General features: G+C 37.0%; 1 protein-coding gene across 10 annotated transcripts in view; it reads right to left on the bottom strand.

The window, feature by feature from the left end:
• Positions 1-1,497: 1,497 nt before the first annotated feature.
• The window catches only part of WASF1 (WASP family member 1), a 102,054-nt gene continuing 86,914 nt past the window's right edge, over positions 1,498-16,637 (bottom strand). For all 10 annotated transcript variants that reach the window (XM_074819345.1, XM_074819350.1, XM_074819347.1 and 7 more), the window contains 6 exons: positions 10,136-10,289; positions 9,323-9,440; positions 8,346-8,518; positions 6,081-6,260; positions 4,093-4,730; positions 1,498-2,401 (listed from right to left, as the gene is read on the bottom strand). In XM_074819345.1, the coding sequence (XP_074675446.1) occupies positions 2,244-2,401; positions 4,093-4,730; positions 6,081-6,260; positions 8,346-8,518; positions 9,323-9,440; positions 10,136-10,289 (1,421 nt within the window). In that variant the 3' untranslated portion in view covers positions 1,498-2,243. The remainder of the gene's footprint in view (positions 2,402-4,092; positions 4,731-6,080; positions 6,261-8,345; positions 8,519-9,322; positions 9,441-10,135; positions 10,290-16,637) is intronic.

The following is a 16,637-nucleotide window of genomic DNA, read 5'->3' as shown; positions in this document are numbered from 1 at the left end:
GGCCAATACAAAAATGTCATTGAGTACCTCAGCCTTCTCCATATCCCAGGTGACCAGGTCTCCTCCTTCTTTCTGGAGAGGGCCCACATTTTCCCTAGTCTTCCTTTTATCACTAATGTACCTGTAAAAGGTACATAGGCTGCTGTCTAGAAGAGCCACCAGGAAAATCAGGAGTTTAGAGACTTCAGCAAGGAACAGGTATAAACATCAGTTGAAAAGTAATTTTGTGAATGGCAGAACTACCTACACACAAAATTTATGCACATGCCCTTCACTCAGCTGCCTAAAGTGTAGATCTGTCTCCCTGCTTAAAGAGCACCTGCAGGTGTGTATACTGCACTTGGGCTTGAAGATCTTGATCCTTTACAGCTGTGTAAATGAGATCTCTCAGATTGTTACCAGGCCAGATTTGGCAATTTAGGATTACCAAGATCCAAGGAAACACCCAGATTAAACACCATCAGATATTCATGCAGTGGTGCCTCTGACATCTTTTCTTCAATATTATGAGCTATTAAGAAGGACATGCACTTTGAAAGTTAACTGAGAATGGCAGAATAAACCAGATGGCATTACTGTGAAGACAACTATCAAAGAGAATAATGTATAGAGAAGAATCACATCCATAGTTACAAAGATGCAGATTCACAAATTGTGACAACGATTCTTCTCCCACAAACACAACAAAGGCATTACTGTTGTGATGGAAAGTCTTGAATATAGTAGGTCATGTGTAAAATTACAGTGGAGGCCAAGATGGTGACAGTAAAGTTGCAAGGGCTGCTGTACAGTATTCCTACTCGTCTGTACACCTCTGGAGATTTGCCCTGTCCCAAGAGGTTAATGACCACGTACCCCTGTAAATTGTTCTGTAGCTTGTAAAACACTTCAGGTTCCACCTTCAGAAATCTTGTTCTGACTTTCAACACTTGTTTTCCTCCATTATACAATTCCATTTTCCAGGGACGAGCTCACAAGGTGAGAGTGCTCTTTCCCTCTCTCATGCTTCCCTTCTCAATAGGCTTTTGACTACACGCTCAGACTTGAAGGAGTTATTTCAGAGAAGGGAAACACAGAAGTCCTGCACAACACACAACACTGCTAGACAACACAAAAAATGACTTTGCAGTATCACCCCTGTTCTTTGTCATCTTTCATTAACCATGATTTTGACTGCTGCATCTCCCCTTCTCAAGATACATTGATGGTAAAGTTTTTTTAAAAAAACAACCCTAAATCATATAAGCCACAAGCTTCCAATTTTGTATTTTTATTTTTTTTAAACTAATAGATCACAGTAAGATTCCAGCTTTTTTTTGGTAGATATGCATATAGGTATCTTTTGATGATACATGTTTCCTTGTTTAATATGTGTCCTTAGATCAAGTGCAGAATATTTATTGTAACTTTGCAGACCAAAGATTAAATCTTTGAAATCCATGGATCCCTCAGGTATATGAATGAAAAGTAAGCTTCACTGAAAAAGCAACAACCAGGAACATTTAAAATGAACCATTTATTAAATCAAACTGTTATTTTAACAGTTACATAAGTTACACAGCATGTTTAAGTCAAAAGATTTCACAAGGAAAAAAAAAATTAAACTTTTATTATGCAGGCAAAAATAGTACCACACAATATGTACCTGGGAGGGAAGAAGGGAAGGGGAATCTCTAAACATTCAAATAAGGCCATAATTATTTAAAAACAACAATAAAACGATAATAAAACCCCCAAAGATCCATTTTCCTTTCAGTGTGTTCAGTGCTGCTAACTATATGTACTTTTAGTGTACAGATGTAATCGAGGCAGTGATATCTTGATAGCTAGGTTTAATGTTTTAAAACACTATCAGAAGTGGAATAAGGCTCATTAGTACATACAGCTGCCCTTGGAATGTCAATTTCAGTTGCCTTCATTAACTTAAAATTCACAAAGTGCACAGTTAAGATATGCCAAAAAATTGAAACTGCTACTCTACCAACAGCTGCCCATGCTTAATACTTAGTGGTCTATTGGAACAAAGTATGTTCTTTCAAAAAAGATGTGTAAGAAAAGCCACTGTAAAACATTTAGTTTCAAAGATGCACTAGGAGCTTTTTGTAAACTGAAAAGTAGAAAAACATGGATTAATCATGTAAAGAAAAGAATACAAAAACACTAGAAATGACCATCAAACTTTCAAAGAACAAGCACCACAATGGACATTAGCATTCGATTTTGCAGTGTACAGCAGTGTAATTTTACTCTAACCAATCCACTTCATCAAATTCTGAATCATCTTCTGAATCACTGTATTCCACAGCAATGCGACGAGAAAGTATAGTAGCAACATCATTCTCAATGCGCTCATGTTTAGCTTCTTGTTCACGCTGCTCTTCCACTTTGCGTAGCTGAATACCTGAAGAACATCAAAACACAAACATGTTACTCTCCTCCTTTATCATTACACAAAATATTTAGCTCATAATTCACAAAATGCTTTGCAAGCAAAAATGAAAGCTGAGGACATTGTGCTCCTCAGATAGAAGTTTTCTGTAAAGTTTCTGAAGAGAGGACTGTCAGAATTACAATGGCAGACTAGATCATTAGTCCTTCTACTATAATATTCTGCTTCTGATTTCCCATTAAAAATACACCCACATTTTTAGTACCACTGTAAGTGGTTAAGCCATTTTACTACTTGCATTTCCAGACACTTTCTATACTCTCTCTCCATGATTTCAATTAGAAGTTATAGCTATTTGGAGTATCCTAACAAGACAGGACTTCTTGTAACCCAGTTTTAATCATGTAATGATCTGTTTTGGGATAAAGTATTACTTAAAGATCAAACACAAATGAGAAATAACACATACCAACAGTATGACAAAGTTAAATCCAGTAACAAGTTAAAAACATGACAGAGATCATATATTTTGGCTTTATACTCACGACACCACAGACTGACACAGTCTAAATATGACCTACATGTTGTATGTAATACTCTCTATTGTCAACTGACAGGCACACAAGCACAGATCCTTAGGTGGAATTTAAGCTGTGGTAACTTGAGCCTTTGTTTCTTGTGCAAGACTTCATCAAAAGCATTTTCAAGAATCACCAAAACTATACCAGCAGGTTCTCCTTTATTAGTTTTTTTGCTGACATTCTCTACTAATGTTGACACACCACTGTTGCACTCAACTGTTGTTGATACTTCTTTAGATTCAATGATGTTATCAATTCATGTGCATATACATGCATCAAAAATATTCTGAATTAGTATTATAGCCTATCTACTGATATTACAGTACTGTACAGACTCTGTACTGTGTTGTAGGTGCAGGGGAAAAACAGAAGAATGCAGTCCTCAAAACATCTGAGAAAGATTAACTATTCAAAGATACCACATAGTCAAACAGCAGCAGTCACAGTGCAGTGGGGATTCTTCTGGCCATAGGCACATAAGCTGAAAGGTACAGCTTGTACATGCAGCTCCTTGCTAGATCATCAGGAAAACATTGCCCTGCACTGCACCTCTGCCATTCACCTGCACTCTGCCAACAGGGCACCTTGCAGCATAAAGACTGCTCCGCTATGGCGTTGAGACATCTCTCAATTAGATACTTAACAGCTTAAGTCTTAAGCAATGATTTCTGAATGCCATTTATATCTTGTTGTAATACACCGATGATCAAAATTCCAATGCCAATTGATCTGTTCTGCTTTTATCCAACAGTCTGTGAAAAACAATGTTTTTGTCTTCTACACAATCTGTAGGTTATCAGAAATACCTACATTTTCAGGTATGCAGAAATGAAGAGATAATCTCCACAGATCATCTATAAACACGTACTTTTTTTAAAAAAATCTAACTTCCACAGAGAACCAGTTTTGCCATCCAAACTAAACATCTGATAAGTGCAATTACAAATTGAAAAAAATCCACTTGGCTATGCATACACTGTAGAAAACAGAAAGCAGAAGCAGACTGAAGATGCATTCCTCTGAAATAACTTACACATGTGAAACATTCCATATCGCAAAGCTAACGTGTATTTAGCAAGTTTCTGAGACCGTTCTTTTTACCCATTAATAGCCAAACGTTACCTTTTCGTATTGCTTCCAGCAGAACGCTTCTAGCATCGCTGATTACAGGAAGAGTTGAAGGATGGCGTTTGGGTTCAGGAGCAGGGATCACTTGGGATGGTGGAGATGGAGGCATTAGGGGGGCATGAGGGCCAGGAACAATGGTTGTGGGAGGAGGGTGCAGAACAGGAGGAGGGTGAGAAAGGGCTGCAACTGTGACAGGAGAGGAGGGTCGAATGCCAGGAGGAGGCAAGGGAGGAGGCGGGGGTGGTGGAGGAAGTCCCTGTACTTCAGCTTGTGGAGGAACTGGGTGCACTGGTACAGCTTCGCACACCTGGGCAGCTCTAGTGACCGGAGGAGAGGGTTGTGCTAGGGGAGGAGCAATGGGAGGTGGAGCTGGATGTAGGACTCCAGGAGCTATCTGGAGAGGAGCTGGTGGTGGTGGCACAGCCGGGGCCTGCAGAGCAGCTGTGGGAGGGGGTGGGGGAGGTGGGACTGGGGGTGGAGGGGTGGAAGTCATTGCAGCTCTTAATGATGAAGTTGACAAAGCAGATGGAAGAGGTGGTGGTGGTGGTGGAGGAGGAGTGGGGCTCACAAACACTGGTGTTCTGCCTGTTGCTGGTGACTGAGGACGATTTTCTACCAAGCCAGTAGCAGAGCTGAAACATCCAGTAACAGGACAAAGTTATTAGAGCTGGAGAGTGGAAAAAATAGAAACAGATTCACTTCTGCAACTTAAGAACATTGAACACTGGGCATTAAAGAGCATTATGTACTGTGATGATTTCAAGGTATTCATACCTCATATACAAGGAAATCTAATTCTCAGTATGCAGTATGCGTCAGTCTTCTGACAGACCTTTGCTCAAATTCAGCTATTAACCGAGTTTATGCTCTTAGACAAACCTGCATCTTTATCAAAGGTTTCCTATACAAGTATAATTCTCTCCTCACATCCTTAAGTAAATCTAAAATAGTCTTCTGAAGTAAGGGAATTAGCAGTTGATTAACTGCTTCAATTCACAAAACTTAAAACCAAAACGAAACAGTACAAGCACTGAGGATGAGTTACATTTGAAATACATATTTAAGGTTTGATGACAAGATGAGTGAGACTAGTATCCAAGGTCATCAATTCTATGTACAGAGTGGTATATTTATATGCTAGATACTCTTTATAGTGCAATGAATAGGTGAATTGAAGAAAAAAAAAGGGAATAGTAAAATTATTTTCCTGAAAGACCACTTGAGGATTTCTTTCAGCTGTTGTGGAAAATTAATCTAAAGAGTTATGCATTTCTGTGTATAATCTCCTGAACAGTAAAGACATTCTTTTCAAGAGACTAATGATGTAACAACCATGTCTGAATTAACTGTCCTCTATTCCAAGTTGTATGTACCTGACCATAAAGTAAGATTTTGGGTATAAAACAACAGGGGATTGACAACCAGAGCCTCACTCTAGAAAATACTCTAAGTATGCATCCAGCCCTGGAAAGGCATAGAGAAATAGAAAATAAAAACACTTGGGGAAGAAAAAAAACCCCAGCACTTGCCATTTAGCCAATGCGATGAATATATAGTTGTGACTGCTGACTGTCTTATTGCGATATATTCTTCCTTTCATGGAGGCTGAGACATAGCTTAGTTGTGCAAATTTCAGATTTCCAGATTTCCCAAAATCCAAAGTTAAATCCTGAGATTCCAACATCTTTCACAGAAACATCTTCCATACAGTTATCTGCCTTGCCATTTAACTCAGAGGGCGACATAGTCGCAATACTAATGGCAAAGTGAGGCCATTCTCCACAATGGTTTCATAAACCCTACAGGTTTTAGATGCTGGCCTTTCTCTCCAACTCCTGCGTGGCCCTGCAGCTGCAGACACCTCAGGGCTGTGGACTGACACAGCCCCTAGGATGGGTGTAGTGCCTGGGCTGCATGGAAATAATACTAATGACTATTAGTGGGGTGGTGGAAAACTAAAACTCCCCAATAAATCTTCATACCTAACACATGGAGGCACAGGTTTCACATCTCCTGCTCCATGCATTGGAGGTGGCGGTGGTGGTTCATGTGGTCTGACCAACACTCGCTCCTCAGCTCTGTTCAGAAGTTCAGACATCTGGCTATAGGGTAATGCAGAAAGCGAATATGATCCATCCATATGGTCCACATATGCTTGAGATCTGTAGAAAAACAGTGAAAAATGATCCAACGTAACCTTTAGCAAAAGCAAGTATTAGAGCCCTCAGCTACTGTTCTATACTTCAGTTTGACTTCTGAATTCAAGTTTCTTCTCTGCACCAATGTTGGCTTTCTAATATTTTATCCCACTTTCCATGCCATTGCTTCTAGCAGCAGAAGGGTTTAATGATTTTGACAGGTATATCAGACAATTTCTACAGTATATGTGTAATCTTAGTGTTTATTAGTCACATTATTTTGAGATAAGTAAACACAGCAATACAATCAGAAATACACATATACCAGAGTGTATTATGAAACAGACATTATACTCACTAATCATTCTGCTCCTCAACCCCTACAAACATGCAACCATATTCTTTTATAACATTCATGAAACATCCATCGATGTTAGAATGGTGGACTTACAACTGAATAATTTAGCTGAACTTCTGTCAGAGGATCTATATTCCAATAAATACAGAAAACTCACTATTTTAGAACTAATACTTTGTAGCTATACAACGGATATCAGGAAGACAATCTAAATATCTATTATTGAGTAGTAGCAGTAAATAAAGATGATTCAACTTACTTGTTAATGACAACTTTAGACACACCTCAAGGACCTGATTGGTTGGGAAATTTTAATTAACTACTCAAAGATTTTTTAAAAAACTCTCTATTAAATTCAGAGGAAATGTGTTTGCATAACACTTTCCAACAAGTAAAGCACTACTCTACATTTCCACATACTGCCACCACTGTAGTATCTAAGCCTATTAGATTCTTCAGGGGTGAAGTTCTTACTCTGTTATTCAAAAGCACGGTGCTGTTCCGCATCTGAACAACATGCTCTGCACATGTAGTGCTCCCAGGCACTACAGCGTTATTCATAATTGCATTAGCGGTGCTAAGATAATCATGTTTTACACCAGGATCCTGGATGTAAAAGGAGTCCTGCAACAAGTGTGTCTAATGTGGAATCTGATGTACAACACAACAGAAGGACAGCAGGAAAGCAGATGTTTCTGCCAACAACTTGACACAGCAGTTTACAAAGATAAGATACTATAAAGTTGTTCCCAGAAAATGTTAATCACCATAACCTGAGTTGTACCTTACTGAGTGAAATGCACTGAGACCATTTTTACCTTCTGAATCGAGCTAAGTTTTCTACAAGCAGGTTTTTCCATTTTTCAGACAGCAAACACTATCTCCTAGAGCTGTCATAATTACCCACTGTCACTATTAAGTTTGTCTGAAGGCCTTACAAAGCTAAACAAAACACTCTTTTATGGTGCGCTTTGGCCAGCAAAGGATAGGGGGAAAAAGTATATTTTTTGGAGGACAATGAATATGTTTTAATTAAAAAAACCCCAACCCCCAGAAAACATACCCCTAAAACTCCTAATATTACTTGTCAGCCCTCTTTCCTATCAGATGTTTCTTGGCTGGTAAAATGGACTTGGTTTTGCACAAACACCAGAAGTGTAAACACAGCAGGTGTTTACCATGTGAAATGTTCCTTTTAGCCACCAGCAAATACATGCTGTGAAATGAGAATCCAACTGGTTGGATTTTTAATAGACTATAACCAGAAATGTCAATCAAATCTTGGATTTGCTCAAGAATAAAGAGAAGCTCAGTTTTCTCATTTGAGTTCCAAGTGGACGTTTGTTCACATCACACCCACCATACAGTCTTGGCTGTGTCTGCTTAAGAAAAATCAAGAGACTAAGATAGGGATTTTTTAGGTCAAGACTGGAATGTAGTAAAACACCTGGGTGCAAGCTTTCAACAGTGACACTACACCTTTTTCAAGTTGCAGACAACACCACATCCTCAAGGATACAGTAAATTCCAAGGACACATGCTGCTCTTAAAAATAACAAGGTAATAACTACTCCTTTAAGGACACACTGACTTAAGTATTTCAAAACTGAGTTTTGATTGAGCTAAATCAATGATTTCCAGTGCATTTCAAGAATAGCAGTAGCATCTCATCATTTACCATTTCTCAAGCATGTTCACTATGTAGTATGAATATCTGTACTTAATAAAGGATAGAAAAAATAAAAAGAAACCTTGATTCAAAATGTGAAGCTGGGCCATTAGCAACTTCAATGTGCTTATGTAAGAGGTTAGCATCATCTTCTGCGAGCTCTGGACCTTGGGCTAACTTCTGCCATTCTCTCCGTCTGTCATGAGGTGCCCTTGGCACTTTTTCTGGTTCATGAGGGCGATCTAGATTTTTCTGCTGTAGGAGAGTTGTGCAAACAAAACTGACAACTAAGTGTTTTTTAATTAGTTGCATATAAATGTCAGTCACAAAAGAATGGAAACTAACCCCAATTCAAGTGCAAGAAAAATTCACTTTCAGTCTAAATATGATACATAAGCCAAAAAGGCTTGTAAGAGGCAGAAACTTTAGTCTAGTGGATAATTGGCTGAATAATACAGAGAAAAATAACCATATAAGTAGCTTTTTATTCTACATCTGAAATTAAATTATAAATCTGACACTTGTATTTACTGTCTTTATGTATGAAATATACAGAATAATGGTGAAACAAAAAAGTAGCATTACCTTTGCAGAAGCGTTTAAGAAAATATTAACAAAGTGCTCTGTTCCTACTAATTTCTTTCTAATTTACAGTAAACATATCCATTAGAACATCATTCAAGCTTTTTTACCTATAAGATTGTCAGAATTTTGTATTATAAAAAAGTGTTCCAGTGAAATTCTTTACTCTTGCTGTACTCCTTTTTTCTCCTTTTTGAGTCACTGCTACAAGAATTAGAAGTTCTGGCAAACCTGCCGTTAGTTACATTAAGACAGCATGAAAGCTCTAGGCCTTTCTATATTATTATTATTAAATATTTATTTGTTAAAGTTGATGGAATTGAATGAATGCAAGTAGTTTTAGTTGAATGAAGATGCCTTTGTAAACTTTGGATTGTTATTAATTGCATAACCAGAAATAACCAGAAAAGTACCATCTACAGGAAAACCCTTTCCAGGAAAAACCAACCAGAAGCTATATAAGGCTAACACATATACCTTCTGCTTCCTCTTTTCTTTTCTTTTGTCCTCGGTGTCCTGCAACATTTTTTCCTTCCACAGATCAAAGAAGTATGAAGGATTGGTATAAAACTTCAAACCCTCTTTTCCATCGTCCCTGAAATACAATGATACAAACAGGGCATACTATTTATTTGACAACACACGAATCACACATTAAGGCAAAGGAAAGGCATAGTAAGGAATATCTAGTATCTCAGACCCTGAAATATTTTACTGAAGAACATCAAAAAGATGAACATTGACCTCCTGTGCCATCATTATTTACTGTCTTTCCTTGTATTCAAGGTCCTGATTTTAGAAAAGTAACTTTAATGCAAGCTGTAGATAAAAAAAAGAGTATCACAAATCAGAGAACTCCTATTCCAGTGACTCAAATCTTGCTCTTAAAATAAAGAGCGAATTTGTGTGGCCGTTTGTGCTCAACTACTGATTCAAACTGACTTTGGGGCAGCAAACAACATTCATTTCCCATAAAGACCTTTCTTTCTACATACTTAACTGCTTATTTTTTTCACATCCAAGAGTGTCACACAGTTTAATAAATACAGATAATAAAAATGGCTTTTTCTTACCATTGTTACACTGGAGTAAAATTTGAGTAAAGAGGAGTAAAGTTTTAACGCTTATAATGTCTTCTGCTGCCTGTATTCCTCCAGCAGCTTCACAGTTTTCTAGTGTGGCTCCTTAAATATTCAAGGGCTACTCAAAGTGAGCAAGGTGTCTGGATATAGCATCTCTGTTACATGAAATAAGCTAGAAATTGGTTTTGATTAATTTTATTTTACTAACCTGTAAGGGGTGAGAATGTTAAGTGGAGGAGGCTGTTCACAAATGTCGTAAGTTTCTTGCAAAGGAATAGGCAGAGTTTTGCGGTCAAACAGCTGTTGATCTTGAATTGTGGAACTCCGGAAAGCTTTCCTCATTGTAATGTCCTGCAGTGACACTGAAAGGGGACATTGCCATTTAAAAACCCACCAAAGACAGTTTATCTGGATTAACACGGAATTGCGTAATACTGGTTAGAATATATATATTAAGCATTACTACTAGTATATTATGCATTCTACAGCAAATAGAAATTCATCTAGCACTAATGCTACAGCAAGATATTGTCAGATTATGTGAAAAACATGCCTGTAATGTTCTAGCACATTATCCTCCATTTAGCCTCACAGGAAGTTTTTGCTCACCTGGAGATATCAGAACTCTGTCTCTCCAAAGCAATTCAACAAATTGCTTACTGTAGCTATAAAATATCATTCTGTAGTTCAGAAGTACCTAATAACATTTACCAACTCCATTTCACAATCTTTTTGGTACTAAAAAATTACTCTCTATCTTGAGGTATAGATTTTACCTTTTTACTACGAGCAAGCCAAACTTTGCATTCCTTGCATGTCGGTAGCAGTTCCACTGAAGACCCACTGAGATACCAAACCAGCAAACCACTTAAGTTTATGCTACTGATATCAGTGAGTTTTAATGGGAGGTGATACTATGTTCCAACAGATGAAACTAGTCAAATGTTGTTTTTTAATCAGACTGTTTAATCAAGATGAGACTTCTCTGCTTAGTTCAGGTGAGAGACCTTGAGATTTTAAGTACAGTAGTTAGGAATAATCAATTATCTTTACGTTAAGATTCAAAGGAAAACAACACTAGGTGAACACAACAGATGAAATAGTGATTTGAAATATACTGACTTACTGCTGTTAAAGCCTATATATTTTTTTCTATTTCATAATCATTAAAATTTAGAAAAAAAATCATGGAAAAGTGACCACAACTGATGAAACTTGCACTTTTCATTCTGGAAACAGTCTACCTGTTCAGTCTCATATTTCTCTCCTTCCCTGATCTTCAGTTACCACATCTGTGAAGTCCAGTTGTGTCTCAAGATTAACTCTGCAGACAGTGTTAGACTAGATAAAGAAGCAGCATCCATTTTCATTGGTTTGGGCTTGTTTTTTGTTTGTTTGTTTTTTAAATCACAATACTGAAAACAGTTTTAATACATACTAGCAAAGATAAATAATCATGTTTATTTTACAAAACCAGGTTGATAGTAGTGCCCCTTTACTCAAGATGAGAGGACACCCCCCCGTATCACTAGGGCCTTCAGCAACAATTTTTTAAAAGAGTACATCTGTTTAAGCTGAAAGCTGCATTTAACTCTGGTTCATGTAACACATAAAAGTGTACACATACATACATATACACACAGAGTTGGATTTCCATTGTATGAACACAAAGGGACAGAAAGCAAGATTTCTTCCAGAGTGCTTGCAGTTCCTGGAACGTCCTATCTTCTTATCTAAGTGTATTGACAGCGTCCTTTCTGAGGCTAAAGATGGGATTTATTTGATTTTCAGTTTGGCTTTTGAAGTTTATTACAGTTGGCAAGGCTGTGTGCTCCTGGAGAAGTTTCCTCCTTTTTACCCTTAGGTTCTATTTCATTACAATGTCTTTTATTCTTTTTAATACCTTTAATTAGCTGCTCAGAAGCCTTTTTAAGTGTGTGAAAGAAGTATTATAATGTGTAAATGTCAGCTAGAATTCTCAATTTCTGCAGATATTTTTGCACTCATAAATAACCATATATATTTTATATCCATCATGAAGTACAGGTTGTTATTTGCTGGCAAAAGTTCACAATCAGAAGAACTGAGATTTACCTCATCTGAAAACCTAGTCTTAGATCCTTTTATACTTCAGCTGTTTTTCCTTCGGGTTGTTGGCTTTACAAATCTCACCAAATGTACTTGTTCAGAGTTCCTTGGCAATCCTGCAAGTCTTTAAACTCTCTGTCACTTATTGGAGACTATGCCAACAAAAATAAAAGTTAGTACACTTCTCTTTGAGCCTGTGTACATTCTGAAGGCAATGAAGTAAATTAATTTATTACAATAAATAAATACAGTTCTTTGTTTTAATATTAAAATGCTCACAGAGTATGTGACACTGTATTATTGAGACATACACTGTTCTGTAAACTCTTTATTAGCATTCCTTAATCTCTTCAGTGAGCAAACACAGCTGGTCTAATTCATAAACTCTATTTTCTTGTTTAAATCTCCACTTTTTGTAAACATGTACAAGGGGATAACACACCTGAGGACAATCAATCAACCCCCAACAATAAGTGTAGATTACTTTCTCTCTAAAACTAAGCTACATAGGAAAAGTCTTCATAGAAAACATACACTGTGGGATTTTGAATAGCTAACAGGACTTCCTGTGCTGATATTCACTGAAAAGCATGCCATTATTCAAAACAACTGACTATGTTAGGATGATGTTACTAAGGAAATGAAAGGACATGGCACACAAAATACTGAGAATCATGACACTGATATAACTCAGCTACAGACAGGGACCAAGTAAATCCCATGTTGCAAGCACAGCGTAATCCTGGGCTGTGCACGGTTTGGCTTACAAAGCCATTTCTTTAGCTTGCCATCTGGCTAAGAAACAGAAGCCATGTGTGGCTTGCCACCTCAGGGGAGAGAATAGGTGAAAACCTGGCTGGTTGTCCAGCCACTTGGCTTTGGCTGATTGATAAACTAGCACAGCAAGAGGACAGGCCAAACAAACTGGATGTATGAAATCAGGTGTGAGAAGAGATGAGACACTGAAGGAGGAGTTGGAAATGCTGCAGGCATTTGATTTGATGCTGATAAATTTTAATTTCCAGTTGCCTAATTCCTAACTACCACCAGAATCTTCATATAGCCCAAGAGCCTAAATTTTCCTATAGATACATTTTCCTGAAAGTCTGCCTGCTACACCACTTGTGTTTACTGCACTGAACAAAAAATGGGGTCTTAAATAATTTCCTTAAGTGTTGAGATGTTCACAATTTAAGTTAAACATTCGTTCAACAAGCTGAACAAATGCCAGTTTATCTTTACTGTGTGTCTTGTTTGGATTGTACAAAAAGACCTATTATATCAGTGAGTCTAACTTTCTGTACACAACAATATTTACCACATAATTAAAGTTTATCTGTCAGAAAGCTAAGCTACCAACCTTTTGTACATTTGGTTTTGAAAAAGAGATGCCAGTCCATTTTGATTTGCAATCAACAACAAATTGGGGAAAAAAAGGTATTTAAGTTGCACTCTACTAAGATACACTAACTGTGTTTCTTTTGGGCTGAACTACAAATTAAACAACACATTAGTAATATATATACACACATAAGAACCTTTTACCTTCTATTAAGTCTCTTACTAAACTGCAACCCCTAATTTGTATTAAAAGTCAGTATGAAGCACATCAGCGTACTGACAGAAAGTAGCTACTTTTACATTTCAAAGATATTAAATCTTACAAAGGTATTAAATCTCACCAGAAGAAAAAAACCCTGCAACTAGATTTTTTAGTTCTTTTAAATTGACTCCAATGTACAATTTCTGATGAGGTTCTAGGTCAAAAAATACTGTTCTCCTAAAGGTGGTAAATAAATAAATTATATATATTCCTTTTGAAAGTTTGCTCTCTCTCAACACTTCCTGCAGAATTCCATCGTGACAACATTTATGACCGTGAACTCTTGAATGCCACAGCTATGACTCCTTGCAGAACTGAATGACTATGGGAAATTATAAACAAATCAATGAACTCCATTGCCCAGAATTCCATTTCTCTGTTCAAAATCCTACCCAGCGATTTGAAAAGTGCAGGGAAGAAAGAATGACGGTATTGAATGAATTAAAGGTAATTAACTGGGGCTGTGTGTGTTTGAAAATTATCTTCAGATAAAGATTTGTGTGATTCAGTTCCTAAAGATGCTGCAATCTTGACGTATGATTTCTACTTTATATATTTTATTTTTTTTAATGATTTTAATGATCAACAATGCCTAGAACTGCACACACATTCTGCCATCAGAATGATTCTGACTGGTCACTGCAGGTTTAATAGTTGCGAAGCAGAGAGACTACTTCTGCAGAACAGAAACTACTCTCCTTTGGGCTTGTCCCCAGCATAAGAAATTCAAATTTTCTGAAATATTTTTAAAAAATCAAAACCAGCTCAAGCACCCTTTGGATAGAGAATGTCTGTAGCTTAACTGCTACAGGTAAACAAAGAGATGTAAATGTTAGAGCAATCATTTTAAGAGGACTCAGAAGCTGCTTTAAATGCAGGGTGTAGAACTAGGGAGCCCCGAGCAGTCTGTTAGGGAAGACGTAAATCACCCAGCTGCATCAAGCAGTGAATCTGCTGGTGAGTCTCAACAAAACCACCACGTTATTTAGCAAATGACATTTTGTCCAGATCCCTCTTTTTATATACAAATTATGCAATATCATGGCTTTACCACTGAACTATTAAGCCTTGGACACACTAATTTAAAACTGATTTACTTACTAAATAAGCCATAAACTGAATCGAGGGCTAAAAAATTTGGAGAAAAAGCACAGAGAGCAGCTGGAGCTCAGCCCATCCATGCAGATCTTTGAGAGGGAAATCCAACTTTCATTAAGAGATGAGGCAGGAAAAGTGACGGGCTATAAAATTTAATTTAACAGTCTTTTTCTTTATTTGACTTTGGGAGTAAAAATGATTATGTATGAATTGACAACACTGTTATTCTCCACATTAGCATATTACACGTGGAGGTTATGACCCAATTTTCATGTGCTCCCTGTTCTTAACTTTGATTATGTTTATACTCAAGTCACCAAATTCCTCTTCAGAGGCTAGAGATAAGTGAGCTGCTCCTTAAAATGGGATTTACTACCCTTTCCTTCCAAGTCTCACAATGGGCTGAGTATCCTGATTTGAAAGTTGCCCAAGTCTCCCATTTAATTTTCAGAAGTATACAGACCACAATTAGCTGTCAAGCTTTTTAGGTTTCTCCCCACCAGATGCCACCTTTTTTGCCTATAACAAAACGTCAAATCTCTCTTTAGCATTAATCCAGCAAAACTTCTGAACTGCTATCCTTTTTATGACAGTGTTTCTACAATGTTTAGAAAAAAAACAAGCACAGGTATTCAAAGCCAGAAACCTACTGAAGTACAACTCACAACACTGTTTGGTTCCTTTCCCGAAGTATGCCAGGCTGATCATCCATAGCACTTCTGCATTAAGTTTAAGTTGCTTGCCACAGTTGTAACTGATATACTGTAAAAATCAAGAATTTGACACACTGCCTTTGAGACTAAAATCCTCTCCAGTTTGAGATTTAAATAAAATTAGGTAGTTCATATTAAAGGACCACTAAATTATACCAAAATATGCAGATAAACTCTTAGTTTATGAATTCTCCTTCTGCCATACCATTTATTTGAGTGATACACATCTATTTTCTAATACTTCATTGCACTGAGTTGTACTGTGCATCAGCATTTCAAAAAAGAACATAAAAGCTAAAATGAATACTTTTAAAAATTGTCAGATTTCTACAGATATGAAATTATTTACTTGTAGTACTTCAAGTTTAGCTGTACAAATTCACAAAAATGTGGTAAAGTAACAAAAATCTATTACAATACTCATAAAATATGCATATATATGGAGAGAGTTAGTAATGTTATTTATAAAGTAAATACTGAAATTAAAAATGGTTGCAAAGAAACTGTACTCTTAGGGTTTATTTTCTGACCTATGAGGATCTTATATTGCAGGGCTACTGAAACCGTCAACCTTAGTTCACCTTCATAGCAAGAACGTGTTTTCCCAGTCCTAAAAAGACCCCAGATACGGTAAGTCTTGAACACATGTAGGCTAGTTTCCCATACAATTAAAATCAAGGTCAGTTTACTGAAGGAAAGCAGATTTCTTTTAGTCTGTATGCAAGTTTAGTATCTCTTCTGAGGGGAAAAAGCCACATGTATGTAAAAAGAATAAAGTATGTAAAAAAAATTGATTACAATATGAAATTAATAATTCTGATAAATCAGTAATTTGAAAACTGTGATAATTCAAACCAAAACCAAGTTCATAGCAGTTCTTCTGTGACAGAAAGATTGTGCACCAGGAGTTAGTTCCTTCAGGATACAATCCTAACCTTGGTTTCAATTGGTTTTATTCTTTCACAGAGATATTATAATAATTGAAAATAAGACAACACACAGACTATTCAGAAAATTCAGAGCTTTTCATTACTTTGACTCTACCTGAAACATCTTGTCAAGTATCTGCACCTTGAATCTGACTTGGGCTGGTTTTGTTCATGCTGCTTAGCTGTAAATGAATCTTAACTTCTTCCTCTTGTGTAATAGCATGGGCCCAAAGGAACACATTAAATCTTCTATTACTGCCTGCTGGCAAAGAACTAGCA

The sequence above is a fragment of the Strix aluco genome, chromosome 3 (assembly GCF_031877795.1).
Source record: "Strix aluco isolate bStrAlu1 chromosome 3, bStrAlu1.hap1, whole genome shotgun sequence".
NCBI lineage: Eukaryota > Metazoa > Chordata > Aves > Strigiformes > Strigidae > Strix > Strix aluco.
This window is presented reverse-complemented; position numbering and strand designations above follow the sequence as displayed.